Source organism: Phoca vitulina, unplaced genomic scaffold (genome assembly GCF_004348235.1).
Source record: "Phoca vitulina isolate PV1807 unplaced genomic scaffold, GSC_HSeal_1.0 scaffold22, whole genome shotgun sequence".
NCBI lineage: Eukaryota > Metazoa > Chordata > Mammalia > Carnivora > Phocidae > Phoca > Phoca vitulina.
Window position 1 is genome coordinate 15,256,949 of NW_022589725.1, and position 17,165 is coordinate 15,274,113.

The 17,165-nt window shown below is 51.1% G+C and overlaps 1 protein-coding gene across 2 annotated transcripts; it reads right to left on the reverse strand.

The window, feature by feature from the left end:
• Nucleotides 1-1,536: 1,536 nt before the first annotated feature.
• On the reverse strand, nt 1,537-16,764 carry PDYN (prodynorphin). Of its 2 annotated transcripts, XM_032420051.1 has the most exons (4): nt 16,339-16,764; nt 15,022-15,078; nt 5,529-5,676; nt 1,537-4,221 (listed from the first exon to the last, which is right to left on the reverse strand). In XM_032420051.1, the coding sequence occupies exons 3-4, from the start codon at nt 5,655-5,657 to the stop codon at nt 3,583-3,585; spliced, it is 768 nt and encodes a 255-aa protein (XP_032275942.1). In that variant the 5' UTR covers nt 5,658-5,676; nt 15,022-15,078; nt 16,339-16,764; the 3' UTR covers nt 1,537-3,582. The 2 variants fall into 2 exon arrangements, with proteins under 2 accessions (XP_032275942.1, XP_032275941.1); XM_032420050.1 differs by lacking the exon at nt 15,022-15,078.
• Nucleotides 16,765-17,165: the final 401 nt, after the last annotated feature.

The following is a 17,165-nucleotide window of genomic DNA, read 5'->3' on the forward strand; positions in this document are numbered from 1 at the left end:
TAAAGATCAAATCTGGCTACCCTGAGCCCATATTCCCCATGACATACACTCTCCAGTTTGCCCCAGGTCCCACCGAGCTAATTTCACTCACTGAGGTGGGGGGGGTTGACAATCTATTATTTGGTGGGCTGGCATTTATTCTTTCTCCTACTGGGAACCATGCTCCAATTGTCCTCAGAAAAACTTCCCCTTCCCCACTTCTAGTCCAACTACTTTGAGTTGGATTGTTTTGTGTTTTTTTATTATTATGTTATGTTAATCACCATACATTACATCATTAGTTTTTGATGTAGTGTTCCATGATTCATTATTTGCATATAACACCCCATGCCCCATGCAGAACGTGCCCTCTTTAATACCCATCACCAGGCTAACCCATCCCCCCACCCCCCTCCCGTCTAGAACCCTCAGTTTGTTTTTCAGAGTCCATCGTCTCTCATGGTCTTTGAGTTGGATTGAATCGATCCCTGGCTGCCCATGTGGTTTAGTCCTGACAATCAGAGCATCACATTAACCTGTCCATAATGATTGGCATGAGCTCAGGATTGGACATATGACCCAATCAGAGCTAATGAGGTACAGTGAAACTCTGACAGGGATTTCCTGTGAAAATAGCATGCTAGACCTGAACCTGCATGGTATAGCCTGGAGCTGTTGTCAGCATCTGAAAAGCATGTGGAGTCTGAGAATGAATCCAACACAGAGGAGAAAAAATCTTAGTGATAGAGAAGTGTCGGTGTTCTTTTTGAGGCCCTTGATCAAGCTGTACCTGAAGTAAATATCCTGTATTCATTTATGTGAGCCAACAAATTACTTAGTTGTTTTTGGTTTTGGTTTTGGTTTTGGTTTTGGTTTTAGTTTTGGGTTTAGGTTTAGGTTTTTCTTTTCTTTTCTTCTTCCTTTTTTTTTTTTTTTTTTTGTTGTTGTTCATTTAACTTATTTGAGATAGTTAGGAGCCATTTGTTTGCAAGCAACAGAAAATTCTGAAAAGGTTCCTGGGCTGGTAGACAGCAAAATCAGGACCCAATGCATCAAAGTGACAAGAAACCTTAATTTCAACCCAACATAAAGATAGAACTTCCCCACACTGAATTATTAAGGAGTAGCAATATGTTGTGAAATCCAAGTTAAAAATTTATTGTCAGTGTGTCAATTTTGGCACAGAGTAGGTAGTTGGAGGAGATAATCCCAACCTTAGGTTCCTTCCAATTTGATGATCCTATGAACAGCAAGAATAGAATATCCCTCAAGAAAGATTTCCTGAACTCCCTGGGGATATTCCTCCCCTACCCCTATTATCCATTATTACTAAATCCCAGTTGTTCCTTTCACAATAATGACCACTATTTTAAATTTCATTTATATTTAATTTTACATTCATTACACTTATTTATTTTTTAAATTTAATTTTTAATTTTAGATTTATATTTTTGTTTACTTGTCTGCCCACCCATAGACTGTAAGTTCCACAAGAGCTGAGACCTTGTCCATTTTATTCTCCTGTACCTCCAGCACCTAGAAAAAGACCTACCACACAGTAGGCTTTCAATGAATTCTTTCTTGAATGAAGGAAAGAAGGAAGGAGACCAAACTCCCTGGCCCTGTGTTTTCTATAAAGTCACTCAGAAAACCAGTGGCCAAATGGGACCCACGAGGTCTGGAGCTACTGAGACTCTTCCACACCAGCCCTGTGTTAAGATATCTCCTCGATGCCATTTAATAAAGCATGTCATTTTAGTAAAGGACATTATGCCATGCACTCTCTAGAGAGTTCTTCATCTTTGTCTAGCAACAGTTGTCCCTCTTGCCTTAGTAATCCAGCATAGGAGACAGTCCCTGGGAGTCAGGGGGTCTTTCTTTTACAGGAGAGGAAACTAAGGCTCAGAGAGGCAAATAACTTACCCAACATCACACAGATCTCAAATTTAGGGTGAAGGCGTTCTCAAGTCTGTGCTCTTTCTGTTATCCTACACTTAGTTTTCTGACATGAATATGTGTGTGTGTGTGTGTCTTTGTGTGTGTGTGTCTGTGTGTCTGTGTGTGTATTTTTCATTCCCCAGCACTCTTTTCTGCAAATGGTCTTTCCACGCTCTGGAGACTGAGGCGCACACATACACACCCCGAGTCATCACCATCTTTCTTTTATTTATTGCACTGGAGGAGTAGGAAATAACATAGGCCTGCTAAGGAATAAGCAAATTCTGGGTAAATTGCATAAGTGGGATTTTTTAAAAGCACACGAAGTTAACCCTACAACAATCCATACATTTCAGAACATCATGAGGGACCTGGGGGTTGCGCATGAAGAGGTATGCTCAGTAGCATTATATACAAATTAACTGAACTCAAGACCCTTTCCTCTCCTATCCAGCCCAGCCTCCTGGACCCACAGACCAAACCATAGTGCCCAGGGATGAGCGAGCAAGAGCAACAGAGAGAGAAGACTTTGATTGAAACCAAGACATTGGGAGGTCTCTGCCTCTGATTCTGGGTTATTTGAATCAAGAGAATTCATTTGGCCTCAAACACTTAATCACTTCATGCCTCTTTCTGGTTTTATTCTGAGAAATCAAGAGGAAAGAATCATCACAGGGGTTGAAGAAGGCCTTTTTGTCTTTCTAGCTGTTGCTTCTGGATTCCCTTACCCAATGCCCAATGCATATGTTTGGCCAGATGGCTAAGACTCTCGGCGGCCAATTCAGCTGCTCAAGAACATGGTTGTGCTTAACCTCATCAACTTGACTCAGCTTCAGTTCATCCTGGGGTAGGAGTGTGCTGCCGATCTGTTTAATTAGTTTAATGAGGGCTGAAGGAACTGGTCCACATTTTTAGTTTGCTGCACAGAGCAAATTGGTTTGTCTTGCTCCCTTCCTGATCATTTCAGTATTCAGTGGGAGAACTGCTCTCATTACCATTTTGGAAGGGGTTTTCATGCCCTTCCTCTCACGTGAGGAGTTGGGTGCTATCCAAGGTACCAACATGAACTGGAGTCCAGGAACTCGGTTCCTCGGAGGTGTGTTTCTAAACAATGAGAACACAGAGAACACAACAGAACACGTGCCCACTGGAGGACTGAACGCTCTAGTGTAGAACTTCCTGCTCCAATAAAATGCAGCATTTGAGTGTTTTACCTAAAGCATGGTCTCCGAAGTGGGGAGCACAAGGAGGTCCTTTAAGGTTTGGGATAAAGTGTTAGGATTTCTATTTGTTTCTTTATCTTGTTTTGCTATTTATCTAGAGGGATGAAGAACAAGTCAGTCTGGATTCCTGAAACTGGGGAGTCACATTAATGGGGGGGGAGGGGTTAATAGCAAAAGCTGCTGTTGGCAGTAGTTTCAATGTTCTAGAGTTGGGACCAAGCACTGAGCCTACTGGAGAGGGGAACCTCCGTCCTTCCTCCTTGCTGACTCCAGACCAACACTGCACCCCAGGCAGAAAAGAGGCAGGCTGGGTTTGGATGTTTTGCAGACCAGGCTGAACTAAGCATGGGTACAGGGGATGTAAGGTAGGATGGATGAGGGCACTCCAATCTGGAAGGGTGTCAGGGGGAGCTCCTGACTCAACTCCACGATGGGGAGGGGTTTACCCATCAAGAAGCTCTCCAGAGTAGGCATTGGGGTCTTCCTGAGACCGAGTCACCACCTTGAACTGGCGCCGGAGAAAACCTCCATAGCGCTTCTGGTTGTCCCATTTGAGCTTGGGACGGATACGCCTCAAGAAGCCACCATAGCGTTTGTACAGGTCCTCGTGGCCTGCCCTACCTCCGTCCCCGTCCCCCTCCCCAGCCACCTCTGAGCTTCTCTTGGGGTATTTGCGCAAGAAGCCCCCATAGCGTTTGACCTGCTCCTTGGTGTCCTCCTCATTGGAATCCAATGCCCCAGCCTCCAAGGCATCATCATTCAGCTGGGTGTCCCCCATCAGCTCAGACTCCTCTCCCTCACCCAATCTGCCAGAGAAACCCCAGAGCTTCTCCGCCAGGCTCCTGCTCAGGGCATTCTCTGTCGGGGTGCTGAGGAGAAATCTGTTTTTCTCAAGCTCCTTCGGGAAGGGCCCAGAGCGCTTGGCCAGCTCACTATAGGGTTCCTCCAAAGCAGCCTTGGTCTCCAAGTCTTCTTTGCCATTGAACCCGAAGGTGAAGGGGGTGAAAAAAGACAGAAGGCCTTGGCATGTCTCCCACTCCTCAGCCGGTAGCAGAGCGGACTGGCATTGCAGGGAACAAATCTGCAAAACCCCCCAAAGACCAGAGTGGTAACGTCACCCCCGTCGGACCATCAAACGCCATGCACTCCCCTGCCCCAGATAGTCCCTGTTCCCATGTCAGAAAATCAAAAGTAGCTGCCATTACTAAGCCCCAGGCTTCCCACTTCAATGCTCCCAGGGGTGCATGAAGGTAGGGGACTGTGCACCTGTGCGTAAGAGGAGGAAAGAGACGTGGAGAGGTGGAACAACTTTCCCAGGGAAACGCGGCTACGAAACGCAATGCCAACATCCCAGGTAAGATCTTCCTGGAGTGCTCTGTGGTGTGCTCACTCATCCTCTGAGCTCCTGACTCCAGAGGGAGTATTTGGTTCTCCCCACCTTTCCCAAGTGTGAAGGATGTTCTTGCCATGTGATAGAGAGACACGGAAGCCATGCAGGCTGGTGGAGAGAACACATGTGAGGGGTCTGAGGGCTCATCAAACCTGGGGGACAAAAGTATCTCCTTCATAGGAGTGCTGGGGGAATTTGAATGTGAACATGATGATGGTCATGAGGATAGCAGTGACAACACTGGACAATTCTGGAACTTGGACCCAGGCAGGCTAATGCCACAAGCCCTGGTGCTTAACCTCTGTGCTCCCCTGTGATCATGTGCCTCTCGCTGAAGAGCGACTAGAACCGTGTGTTGAGGACTTCGCATTGTTATCTCATAGAATCATGCCCATTTTGCAGATGTGGAAACTGAAGAGGCGGGGTTCCGGGGTCTTAGAGTGAGAAAGTGGCAGTGCTCCGTCCACCACACCCTTGGGACCTTTACTCTCACCTGTCTGCCATCAAGGAAGAGACACGTGGGGGAGTTTGATTCAAAGCAAAGCCAACAAGGCCAGGCCAAGAGACGCTAAGACCCAGGAGAAGGGTCAAGGCTTGGATCCTCTCCACCAGATCCTGGCATTTGGTGGTGGTGGAAAGATCTCCTTCCATGGGAATGACTAGACTGGGAGGCGCCCAGCAGCCTGGTGGTAAGAAGCCCTGGAAAGTTACTAAAAGGCTGCCCACTCCCAAAGCCAGCACTGCCTCCTTAATGACCCGCCTTGTTGCCAGGCATCAGGTTCCCTGGAGACCTGAGTATCCTTCCCAGAACAGAGCAAGCCGGTGGTGGTGAGGTCCGAGGTGGGGATGGAGGTGGGAACCTGCGCCGGCCGACTCCAGGGCAGGATCTGTCTGGCACAGGTAGGACGAGTCTACAGGACAGACACACAGTGGCCCAGACTCCGCACAGATGGCCCCTTCCACACACAGGCCCAGGACCTGGGCATCCTGAAACCTACCAGAGGGTCGACGGGCTTGGGCCCGTCCTGGGTCTTCACAGCACACAAGGAGCACCGGGACAGGCAGTCCGCCATGGCGGAGGGGAGCACGAGGAGGTAGGCGGCCAGCACCAGCCCCTGCCAGGCCATGCTGTCTCTGCTCTTCCCGCTGGGGAGGGAGGAAGAGAAGAGGATGAATCTGTGAGCGCCTACTCTGTGTCAGTGTCCTGGGCCATCTCGCCAACCCCTGCGGAAATACTGCAAGGCCAATGTTCTTATTCCCATTTCACAGTCAGGAAAATAGAGGCCCCAGGAGGCTCAGTGGGTGCCCAAGGCCAGGGGTCAAGGAAGGGAATTGACGTGCTGAGTACCTGCCACATGCCAGCAACTTTTCCCCGAGCTCACATTCATCTGCGTAATAGCTCCGGAGGTGGGCTCTGCTATTTTTATCAGATAGGTGGGGAAGTTGAGGCTCAAAGAGGGCAAGTGATTGCCCGCACAGCTAGGCAGTGGACAAGCCAGGACTTGACCTGGGTCCGTCAGCCTTCAAAACCCACTTTGCCCATCCCCCAAGCCAGAAGACCCTCAGCATCTGCTTTCCTGGATTCTTTGAGGCCCCATCACCTGCCTTTGTCCCCAGGCCTCAGCTTGTCCCCAGACCAGTCCTTTCTGCCTTGTAAGTTCTCTGGAATTTGCCTTTTTCACCCCAGCATTCTACTTGCCATGGCCATTGTTCTACCTTCTCCGAGCTGGCCTCCCTGCCTCCAGTTCCTTCTTGGAACCCTCCTGCACACCCTAAAACGTCCCGCTCAGCATGGCAATGCTGCGTTTGCATCTGTTAGGCTGGGTCAGGCCTGGCCCCTTTTCTAAATGACAGGAACACCCTCAGTCTCATCCCTACACCCTAACACTTGGCCCCAACCACATCCGGCTACTTGCAATTCCCCTAATAAATGTATCAGGCCCTGTCCCATCTCTAGGACTTGGCTTATGCTGTTCCGTCTGCTGGAAAACCCTTCCTCTCCTCTTCTGTTACCTGCTAATTTAGGCCCTACATTTGATATCACTTCCTCCAGGCAGCTTTCCCTGATCTCCGAGGCTGGATAGGATGCTCCTCCTTTGCATTCACCCTGAAACTTGTGCCTCCTCCATCAAAATATTCCACTATTTGCTAATTATCTGAGTCTTCAGGCTTTGGCTCCATGAAGGCAGGAGCCGTGTCTTGTTTTCGTCTCTCTCTGTGTTCCTCAAACCTGCAAGCTTGCTCCTACCCCAGGGTCTTTGCACTTTCCATCCCCCGCTCTGCAGTACTCTTAGCCCAGATCTTCACAGGGCTTGCTCCTTCTTGTAATTAGATGAAGGCAATGTCGAATCACCAGGGAGCCATCTGCTGCCCCCTGCATTTAATGCTGCTTCCTGGTCCCTCTCCTGTCACACTGCTTTGTTGGAACCAGAGCACTCACCATCTCATAGGATCCTATGGATTTGGTGTCTGTTTGCTATTGGTCTTGGCAAGCATCGTCGCCCCCACTGGAGTGTTAGCTCCTTCAGGACACGGGCGCTACCTGTCATGGGCTGTGTCCCTGACCCGCCCATAGCAGGCGCATGCAGTAAATGCTAGGCATGGGAGCTCATGCTTCACAAATAGTCTGTTAAAAGCTCTTCCTCTCATAATTAACTCCTTATAAACCAAATATCAAGACTCAACGCCATTCAAAAGGGGGCACAGGACCTTTCTCCCAACTGGAAATGGGGAGTTCCCCTGAGACACCCCACGCAGGGCGGGAGGCTCCCGGCTCTTCCCAGCCTCGTCTTTGCAGCCGGACGCCTGTCACACTGCTCATAGGGATGCTGTCCTCCTTCCCTCCTCCAAGTCTCCCGCGCCTGCCTTTGCAGCAAACTGCCCTGTTTGCTCAGGGGATTTAGAGGATACCTCCCATGGCCCCAAATTCCCACGTTGTAGCCCAGAGACGGGTCTCCCCCTCGGGACACACAGTCCTCTCCCCCCCAGCCCAAGTACACCTAGTAAGATCCCAGCCAGCATTTACGGAGCCCTACTGTGCTCCAGGCCTTGAACTGAGCCCCTAGGCCCATCATCCCATCTACTCCTCCCCAGTGAGGTGGGCACTTCCGGTTCAGTGAATCGCCCAAGCTGGGGTGCAAGGCTGTTCTGCTTGACTCCCCACACTTGTGCCCTTAATGATTACAATTTCCAGAGCAACTTTGATTCATTACCAGCTGAACCCTTTGTGAAACCCAGAGGACCCATTGTCTAGGGCCTTCGACTTGTATATTGTCCTCAATCCACCCACCAACTATGGGAGGTGGGTATCACCATCCCCACTTTATAGATGAGAACACTGGTGCTCAGAGAGGCTTGGCAGATCTCCTGAGGTCACACAGCGATTGAAGGAGAGAACCCGGGCCTCTCTCGAGGCTGGGCAAGTTCTGCTCCCCAAAGAAGGGAGGCTCAGAGAAGAAAACCCAGGAAACCCACCTCTCTTGCCCGCCCTGGACATTCTCTCGTGGTAGAACCAGCAGCTGAGCGGCTTTGGGCTCCGGAAGAGTGAGCTATACGTCTTCTATGCAGACACAAAGCAGAGAGCTCCTGTTTTCTCCTTTATCAGCGATGGCGATGTCGGGGCTGGCCCCTTAGGAGATCGGCAGTGATTTCCCTGCTGGGGAGGAGCCTACACTACACATCTCCTGGCCCCCAGGCTTCCCACACAGCGCGGCTGCCAAGGTAGGAGGCCCAATTTGAGATCCTTTTTGTCCCAGGCAAAAATAACGTCAGCAGCCTTTCCTTTCATCCACTAACTTTATATTTAATAATAGTCCTAGCTGATCAGATGGATGTTAAGTACTTGTGACATTCTGAGCGATTCTCATGAATGAACTCATTTCTACTCATCATGACTCTCTGGGGAGGGTACTGTTGTCGTGCCCACTTTACAGATCGGGAAACTGAGTTAAGATGCTTGACAAGATTCTAGAGCGAGTAAGCGGCGAAAGCAGGGATTTGCATCCCAGGGGTCTGCCTCGAGCCCACCTTCTTAACCACGGGGTACTGGCCAGGCTCCCCCTTTCCCCCTCCCACCCCCACCCCCAGGCTCCAGCTTCTCCCTTCCTCCCTCCCTCTCTCCCTCCCAGGCAGCCTCCTCCTGGCTCCAGAGCAGCCTCCAATCTTCCCAGTCTGACTGCACCCCTGCCTTGCATCCCAGCTCTCCACTGCCCTTGAGAGGAAGCTTGCCTCTTCCCCAGATGCTCATGGGCTTTCCCACCAAGCGGAGCCGACGCTGACTAGTGCTCACTGCATGCCAGGCCCTGCTGAGACCCATCTGCGTCTTAACCCATCTGCCTCCTAACAACCCCATAAAACTGGGAGTAATATACTTTCCATTTTATAGGTGGCGAAATGGAAGCACAGAGCTTATGTCATCTGTCTAAGGGATCCCAGCAAATGCACAGCACCCAGCCTGGCTGTGAGCTTTGTCTGATGTGGGCCTGACCACACCACCTGCAATTCCAACATGAATGCCCCATGCGCCCCATCTTCCAAGCTTCACCCAAGGGTTTCCCTCTGCCTGGAACACCTCTGTCACCCCACCCATCCACTCCCATCTCCCTCTGACCTGGCTAACTCTGACTTGTTCTTCAAAACTCAGCCTCAGTTGCCTCCTCCAGGAAGTCTGCCTGGATTAGGCCCCTCCTCAGAGCTCCCACAGTCACCTAGGCTGGCTCTATCACATAACTGCTTCTTGTTTTCTGAGTTCCCTGACCGGGGGGGACTTCAACTCCGCAAGTGAAAGTCGCTATGGTGAGGGTGTGTGGTGCGTGTGAGGATAACAAAGAGGCCAGGGTAGATAAGAGGGCATGAGGCAGGAGACTGGGCTAGAAAAGCAGAGAGATGAGCTGTGGGCAGATAGTGAGGAATCTGCATTTCACTCTAATGCTATGGGAAGACTAAGGCCGTCTGAGGACTGATGAATGAACGGATGCGTGAACGGTGTGCCCAGCACAGCACACAGGGCTCCAATGCGAACAAGAGCTCCACCCAGGTTTGTTGAGTGAATACACAGGCCACCCCTGGATGTCTGGGAAGCCTAGTTTGAATTTTTCTGGATCACAGCTCCGTGCCCCCAGAGAAACCTCACAGGGACTGCAGTTGTCTAAAACCAACACTGCTAAAGGAAATTCAGCTAATGTTTTGGAAACCAGGGAGCCAGGGGAGGGGAGGGAAGAGGAGGTAAAAGAGGGCAGACAGGAAGGGGAAGGGAGCCAGAAGGAGGGATGAGGGGGTGGGGAAAGGCAGAAGAAGGAACCAGGTCACATGATGAATATTAGGGGCTTTATTCTGAGGCTTTGATTCTTTCCCTGACTTGCTCAAGGCGTGACCAGAGCTGTGGTTCCTTGGCCCTGGGAAGGGCTGAGTTCCTGTCTTCCAGCAAAGCCCCTCTCACCCCATCTCCCCCCCCACAGACACCCCCACGCCCCGCTGTCACAGCCTTGGCTCCCTGGGCCTTAGTGGGTTTCCCAGGAAGAGCTGGGGAGGGAGGTTAATGGCATGGGGAGCGAGCAGAGGGCTGCCTAGGGAGGATTAGGGCAGTGAGAGGGGTCAGGCAGGGTCAGGCAGGGCTGAGGCCTCTGGCTTCCTCCTCCCCAGCCTGCAGCCCTCTCCCTGCACAAGGCAAACATCCAGATGCTGTAGATTGGCCGCCTGACTTGCACAGGGATTTTTTTTTAATTCTGTTGCCACCATTTTTAAATTGGGACATTTTTACATTTCAAAATCTTAATTTGCAGCTTACCTTAAAAAAAAATCAGAAGTTCTGGAGACATCGGGCCTGCATTGTAATATGGCAACAGTCACCAAAGGGACATGTGCAGCCTGGTCACCACTGTCCCCACCCAGTGGTTTCCCTCACGTCTGCTGCTGAGCATCTGATAGACACTTGACTCTGCGGCCCCTGCACTGCCTACTCCAACAACTTGGAGAAGCAGTGTGGGGTCAGAAAGGAGAGGGGTGCCTCCAATTGCTTCCTGACCCAGAAGCAGGGTCACCAAGTGCTTAGTTATGCGGATTCAAATCCCGACCCACCCCTTAGCCCCAGTCTGGGAAATTTACTTAACTTTGCTGTGTCTCTGCCTCCTTGGCTACATAATAGGGCTAATAATAATGCATCAGGGGGTGAGTGTAGGAATTACGTAAGAGATCATGCACAGGGCACCTGGCAAGGTACCTGGCACATAGTAGGTGCTTTAAATAGTGGAGTATGAAGGCTCCATGCAACTTTTAGGCTATAGGAGGTGCGAAAAGAAGAAGGCAAAAAGGAGTGATAACAAAGGCCTGGAACACAGTTGAAACTCCAAAAAACAAGTTGTTGAATGAATGAACGGCCACGTGCGGAGGGCCCTACTGTGTGCCAGGCGGGACTGCGTGCTCCGTATGCATGGTCACATCGGTCCAATAACAGCCATCACAGCTCAAGAGCCTACTAGGTGCCAGGCTGTGCGTTCCCACTTTACACACATGACTCTAATTCCTCACCACAACCCGGGGGCGAATGTCTTTATACCCTTTGTACAGAGGAGAAGACTGAGGCTGGGGAAGGCGAAGTCGCTTGCCCCAGTTCGCTTGGCTTGTAAATGGGAGTTAGGCTTCTGACCAGATCTCTCTGGGTTAAAAGCTGACTCTAATAATGACACATCAGCCCTGAGATTTTCGCCACGCAATCCTATTTCCTGCCTATTGTAGGATAAACAATTATTGTGCCATGCCAGATGGGTCTTTTCACCTTTGCTCGGGGGATTTTCTTGAAGTCGTACATCAGAGATAGCCTTGCCAGCTCGTCAACTCCGATCCAGAAAGAGCTAAGAAGACACGGCACTTGGATGCTCATGGGCTGAGAAGTGGAAGCAGGCCCAGTTGGGGGCAGAGGGGCAGCGTCAGGTGCACAGACCCCAGTGGAGAGCATGCATTGTCCCCCAGGGAAGGAGGGGCCCCCTTCACGGACTGGGTGGGCCAGGGGGCCTCCCCACAGCCCCTCCCACAGAAAAACTCTCTTTACTTGCAGGTCTCTGAAGGACTCCTCAGCCACTGCCTCGTGGGCTTTGTGACAGCCCAGGGAGGGAAGCAGGGGCTGGTGAGGAGGAGGGGTGATTCTCCCCTAACAGGCAAGGAAATTTTGGACCCGCCAGCCTCCATGATCAGGTGATCCAACTCTTTCTACTCAATCTCGTTCTCTCTATGCACACATCCTATTGTTTCTGTTTCTCTGGAGAACCCTGAGATCGCCTCCAACACCCCTCCCCATCCCATGTGCTTACTATCGTAAGCGGAGGGTTGAGACAGGGACTGGAAGCCCAGGTGCCCCAAAATATCGACTAGCTGGTCTTTCACGGACCAAGTTTGCCGACCCCTGCTTTCATTTAATCTTATCACTATTTTTCTAATTCAGATTATTCTCATCGTTTTGAAGCTGACTTTCTTGGGAAAAATTGGAGGGGAGTCGCTCCCCTCCCCGAGCCTCAGCTTCTCACTTCTTGTCCGTGAAGGGGCTGCATCACCCCCTGCCCTGCACCAGGGCTGCCCCAGCGACACAGAAGTCCCCTCTCCCACCCAGGCCCCAGAGTTCCTGGAGAGGGAAGGGACTAGCTGCCCGCCCTCTCGTCTCCTCTCGGTGATATTTCTATATTGTAGTCAGAGGGCTCAGAGGATTAAAAAGCCAGCATGGAATAATAATGGCTTGATTTAACATTGCAATCATCTCTCCCAGCACTTTATCGCATATGATTATCCCTATTTGATAGCAGAGGAAACGGGAAAAGGTAGGAATGAAGTCACTTGTTTAAGGTCACATCATAAGGTCACATCAGGAGGGAAGTGGAGACCGAGCTGGGACCTCCCACACCCAGGCGGTGACTCGAACTGAGGAGATGGCGTTTCAGTGACCCTCCAACCACCTGCCCCATGGCGGCTGAGGGGCGTGCCAGGCCCGTGGCCTCCTGTGGCCACTGCTGGAGCAGCCACAGGCTTAGGCGGGAAGGGTGAGGACCAAGGGACCAAGGGCAGGCACGGCTGAGCTGGGCTCTCTGAGTCCGTAGCATCCCTGTGTAAGGCCCGGCTACAGGGCCAAACTCGCTTTCAGCTCCATTACTGCATGTTCGCCCTCAGGAGAATCCAGGAGGCTGGCGTGATGAGCCTCATTTTCCAGATGGGGAAAGAGAGTCCCAGAGAGGCAAGATCACCAGGTCAAGGCCGAGAGGCAAGGACACAGCAGACGCAGGCTTGAAAGTCAGTCCGCAGCCCCACCCACAAATAGTCCCTGAGGCGTGGGGTCACGTTAAATGTCCTCCCACCAAATTCTCATGGTCCTGGAGATGAGACTGTTTCTGGAGTTTTACCACCACCACCACCCCCACCTGAAAACATATAAAGTTCACCTTTGAGGGTCTTCAGGGGCTGGCAAAGGGAGATCCTGAAAAGTGGAGGAAGATGTTCCTGTGAGGCCTTTAGGGTCATTAACAAAGAATGGATTATCACCTGGGGGGGATGGGGGGCTCGGATCCTGGATGGAAAGTGAACCCACCGTGTAGTCTGGCAAGAATCAAACAAAGCACAGAACATGTGGGATGGGGGCCCACGCACAGGGCCGGCCCTCTCTCCTGGGCCATTTGCTGTTCGAGGACCAGAGTGAAACAGGGCCCTGCACTCCGTGGTCATGGGGGGTTATTCACTTTGTTTTTAAAAGAATGATTCTTAAGAGCAGGAGTCACATGAAACCCCCGCCCTTTGTTATTTGACGCAATTAAGGGATGGGGAGAAAGGCAAAGGAAGATGGGTCAGAGAGAGAGGGGGATAGAGATGCAGAAAGAGAGACAGAGACAGAGAGGAAGAAAGAGACAGAGAGAGGCACGTGTGCCAAAGAGTAGCAGAGACTCTTGCGCACAGAGAAAGAGATAAAGACACCAGAGAAGCAGAGAGATGGCGCAGAACAGAGAGGGAGAGGTGGTGGGACCAGAGGGAGAAGGTACAGGAGGAACAGAGGAGCGGGGGAGGGGAAGGAGGAGGAGGGGAGGGAACAGAACCAGAGCCGGGGAAGGCAGCGCAGGAAGCAGACTTGGATTCAGCGCATTGACCTACTGTGTAATCACAAACACCAGTTCCTCCTCCTGCCAGTGGACCAGGGAGCCAACCGCATAATAACTGCTCACTAAACCCTTCTCAGCTTAAACTAACTGTCCAATAACAGGTCAAAGAGCCAAATGACGGCGGACAAATATGGTGAACAGGCCTGGAGCCTCCCACTCTGGCCAGGGGGACAGCTGGATGGCCTCAGGGAGAAGCCTCCTGAGCCCAAGGCTGTGCCTTGTGGATCTGGGCCATTTACCCTCCTGCCAGAAGCATCAATCTGGACCTGGGCTGGGAGGGAGGGATTAATGAGGCCCAACATCAAAGGACCCAGGACGCTGCTCCATCTCCAGGGCCTGATCCTGGGCTTACTGAGTGTCTCCAGAAATATTTACTGCCCTCCACAATGGCCAGTCCTGTCTCAGTGAAATCATTTTAGCCCTTTGTCCGATGCAGTGAGATTAACCAACATTTATGGGCTGAGATGAGCGAAAACGGTGAGAGAAATCAGCTAGCCAACTGCACCTTCTCAGACACACGTTGAAATCAAACCAACTATTGATCCCACTTAGAATGATGGAAGACATCTAATAAATACAAAAATTGTACAAGAATGGCCCAAGGAGGTAGGCAGCAGTAGGGGGGCTAGGGAGGATCGATCAGGAAGAGACTTCCTGATCCCGAGGCAATAGATGAAGAAATGGTCTTCTCTTGGTGTGGAGAGGACAGGATTGGGAGGGGAGGGGAGTGCCAGCCCCACAAACTGAAATACCAGATGTATTTCCCGGACGTAGGGCACGGTTCGATGGTGTGGGGGTGATGAAGACTGAGGGGGAAGCGGTCCAACTCTGCCGCTTTGGACAGTGAGAACTTGAGCAGGTACTCTAGCATTTATTAAGTACCTACTGAATGCCAGGCAAATTACAGTATCCCATGGGAGTCTCACAATAACCTTCGCAGGTGAATACTATTACCTGTACTGCGTGGATGAGGATATGAACACTCGGCTACTGTCCCCAAATCATACAGCAAATGAGTGGTGAGACATGGGATTTGAGCCCAGATCTGGGTGATTGTGAGACACACATTTAGACAATATACGGACCATTCCTGGCTCCCAGGAGTTATCGCAAGACCCGAATCCCCGTCCGTTTGCTTTATGATGATGGCAAATTTCTCAAATAGCTCCCGAGCCAGTCCCTTTTCCTGCTCTGCTAAAACATGCTGGGATCCTCGGGAAGCATGGCGACATCTCACTCCCAGCTGCGAGCGGGGACACAAGATTTGCCTGCCACCCATCACACCTCTAGCTCATCTGGAGCAAAGCAGTGGGCTTGAGATCCCGTCAGCAAACGCAAACCTCCCCCAGGCAGCGCAGCTCACCCTTGGGCTGCTGCAACAGCTCCCCCACGCAGATCTCAGTGCCTGGAGATAAATGACCTGCAAAAATAGAACAAAAGGCAAGGTGGAGTGGGATTGAGGGGAGGAAGAAAGGGGGAAAAGAGAGGGAGATGTGGCGGTGGGAGGGGGAGGCCAGGGGTTGGCATTGTGAAACATTTGCAATGGATCTTGACTGGAACGCCTGTCAAATTAGAAAGACTTGTATATTTTATCAACCCTTGGAAGAAAGATGGTAATGAAGACTTTCAGTCTGTGCGAAGGGAATTGAAATCAGATCCAATAACCTGAAGAGCTTGTTTCCCCTGGGAAGGTTGGAGGCTTAATTAAGGAATGTTTGTAAAGCTTGGAGAGATTCTAGATAAAAGATACCCAGGAAAAAAGTACGAGGTCACAGAATTTACTATTCAACCTCCATGTCGTCACCAGACTTCCCCCCCCCCCCCCTTTTTTTTTTTTTTTTCCTTTCTCTGAAACTCACCAGCTTTTTTGCTGGAGTCAAACTTTGGGATTCTATAATACTTTCCTAGAACAAGGATATCTTTACCAGGGAGCAAATCACTTTCCCATCTGAGCTGCTTCTTCCCTGCCCAACTTGGCTATAATTTACATGAAAGCAACAAGTCCTTTCAAAGTAAAATTGACAAGAAAAATCCTGCTAAGCCTGAGTCTCTGGCATGCTGTCACTCCCTTTCCCCATTCCCTCCCACCAAAATAGCCCCAAACTTCATTTCTGTGTAAATTATGTCAAAGGAAACCACTCAAGCCAGCACCCTGTCAGCAATTAAACATGATCCAAAAAAGAATGAGAAGGCTGAACTTGGTTGTACATTGATGTACATGATACCTGGTAAATGCCAGAGCCCCGAATCTCATTAACGTTCCCCCAGACCTTGTTCTCTAAGTCCGGTGAGAATCACTGACCTTTAAAACCGCCCTGAGTGGCTCAACTCACTTCTTCCACCCAAGGTATCCCATCTTCACATGGGAACCGTGTGTGCTGACTGCTGGGGAAGAAGAAGACCCTGGAGCTAAAACCAAGGGGTGGTCCTCTTGGGGGAGAAGAACCCTTCCACCTATTTAAGCCGGGGCTGCGCCGAGGGAGGATTCCGAAGAACTGTCCATCTCACACAGACGGATCTGGCGTTTGTAAACTAGCTTCATATCTGTGACTCTATCTGCCGGATTATCAGACCCAGACCTGAAATCCCCCAGCCCGAGCTCCTACCACCTCCGGGTCCAGAGGACCAGGAAAAACAGATATAATCAAAAGAGAGATTCCCGTGCCCCTCCGGATATTACCTGTGCTCTTCTTTGTCCCTGGGCAGCTTCTGGCCAAGCAGATCGGAGGGTGGTGGCAGGTGGCTGGGTCAGGACTCAGGCAGGGGTCTCCCTGACTCTGGCTTGGAAGGAGGTGCCAACGAGGCGGCTGTGAGCATCACCAAAGCCCCTTAGAATGGCAGTTCTGGTGCCTCGCCCCCCCCTTTTATGGACTAGAGCCTCCCCGTGTCGCTCAGCCCTTGCTGAGCACCGGCTGCTGGGAGCCAATGGGGAAGCAGCTCAGAGCAGTCAAAGGAGCAGACCCCCGGGCCCTTCAACTCCAACTCCCTGGGCCCCACACAATAGGTTCTCTTCGTGACAGGGGATGTGGAGGAGGAAGGCAGCCGTGCAGGGAGGGGGCTGGATCCTGGGTGTAGTGCTGTTTGTCACTTGAAATCCGGCCACTTCAGTCTTTGATGCGTTTCCAGGAGAGTGTCACAGAAAAAAGAGAGAGAGAGAGGTAGGGAAGGACAGAGACAGAAAGAGTTGGAAAAAGAGACACAGAAAGAAAGAGACAGGCAGACAGAGAGATACAGAGACAGATGGAGACACAGAGAGAGAGAGTCAGACAGATCTGGAGACAGAGAGAGGGAGTCAGACAGATCTGGAGACAGATGGGGACACAGAGAGAGAAGCAGCGAAACAGAAGATTCAGAGAATCGGAAAGAGAAGGAGACACTGTCAGAGAGATAGTGTGTGACACAGACGAGAAAGAGTTGGAAAAACGGAGAGACGCGGAGTGCCAGAGATGGGGCCACCCAGAGAGACGGGGGAGACGCAGGGAGAGTCAGAGGAAGAGAGAGAAGGAA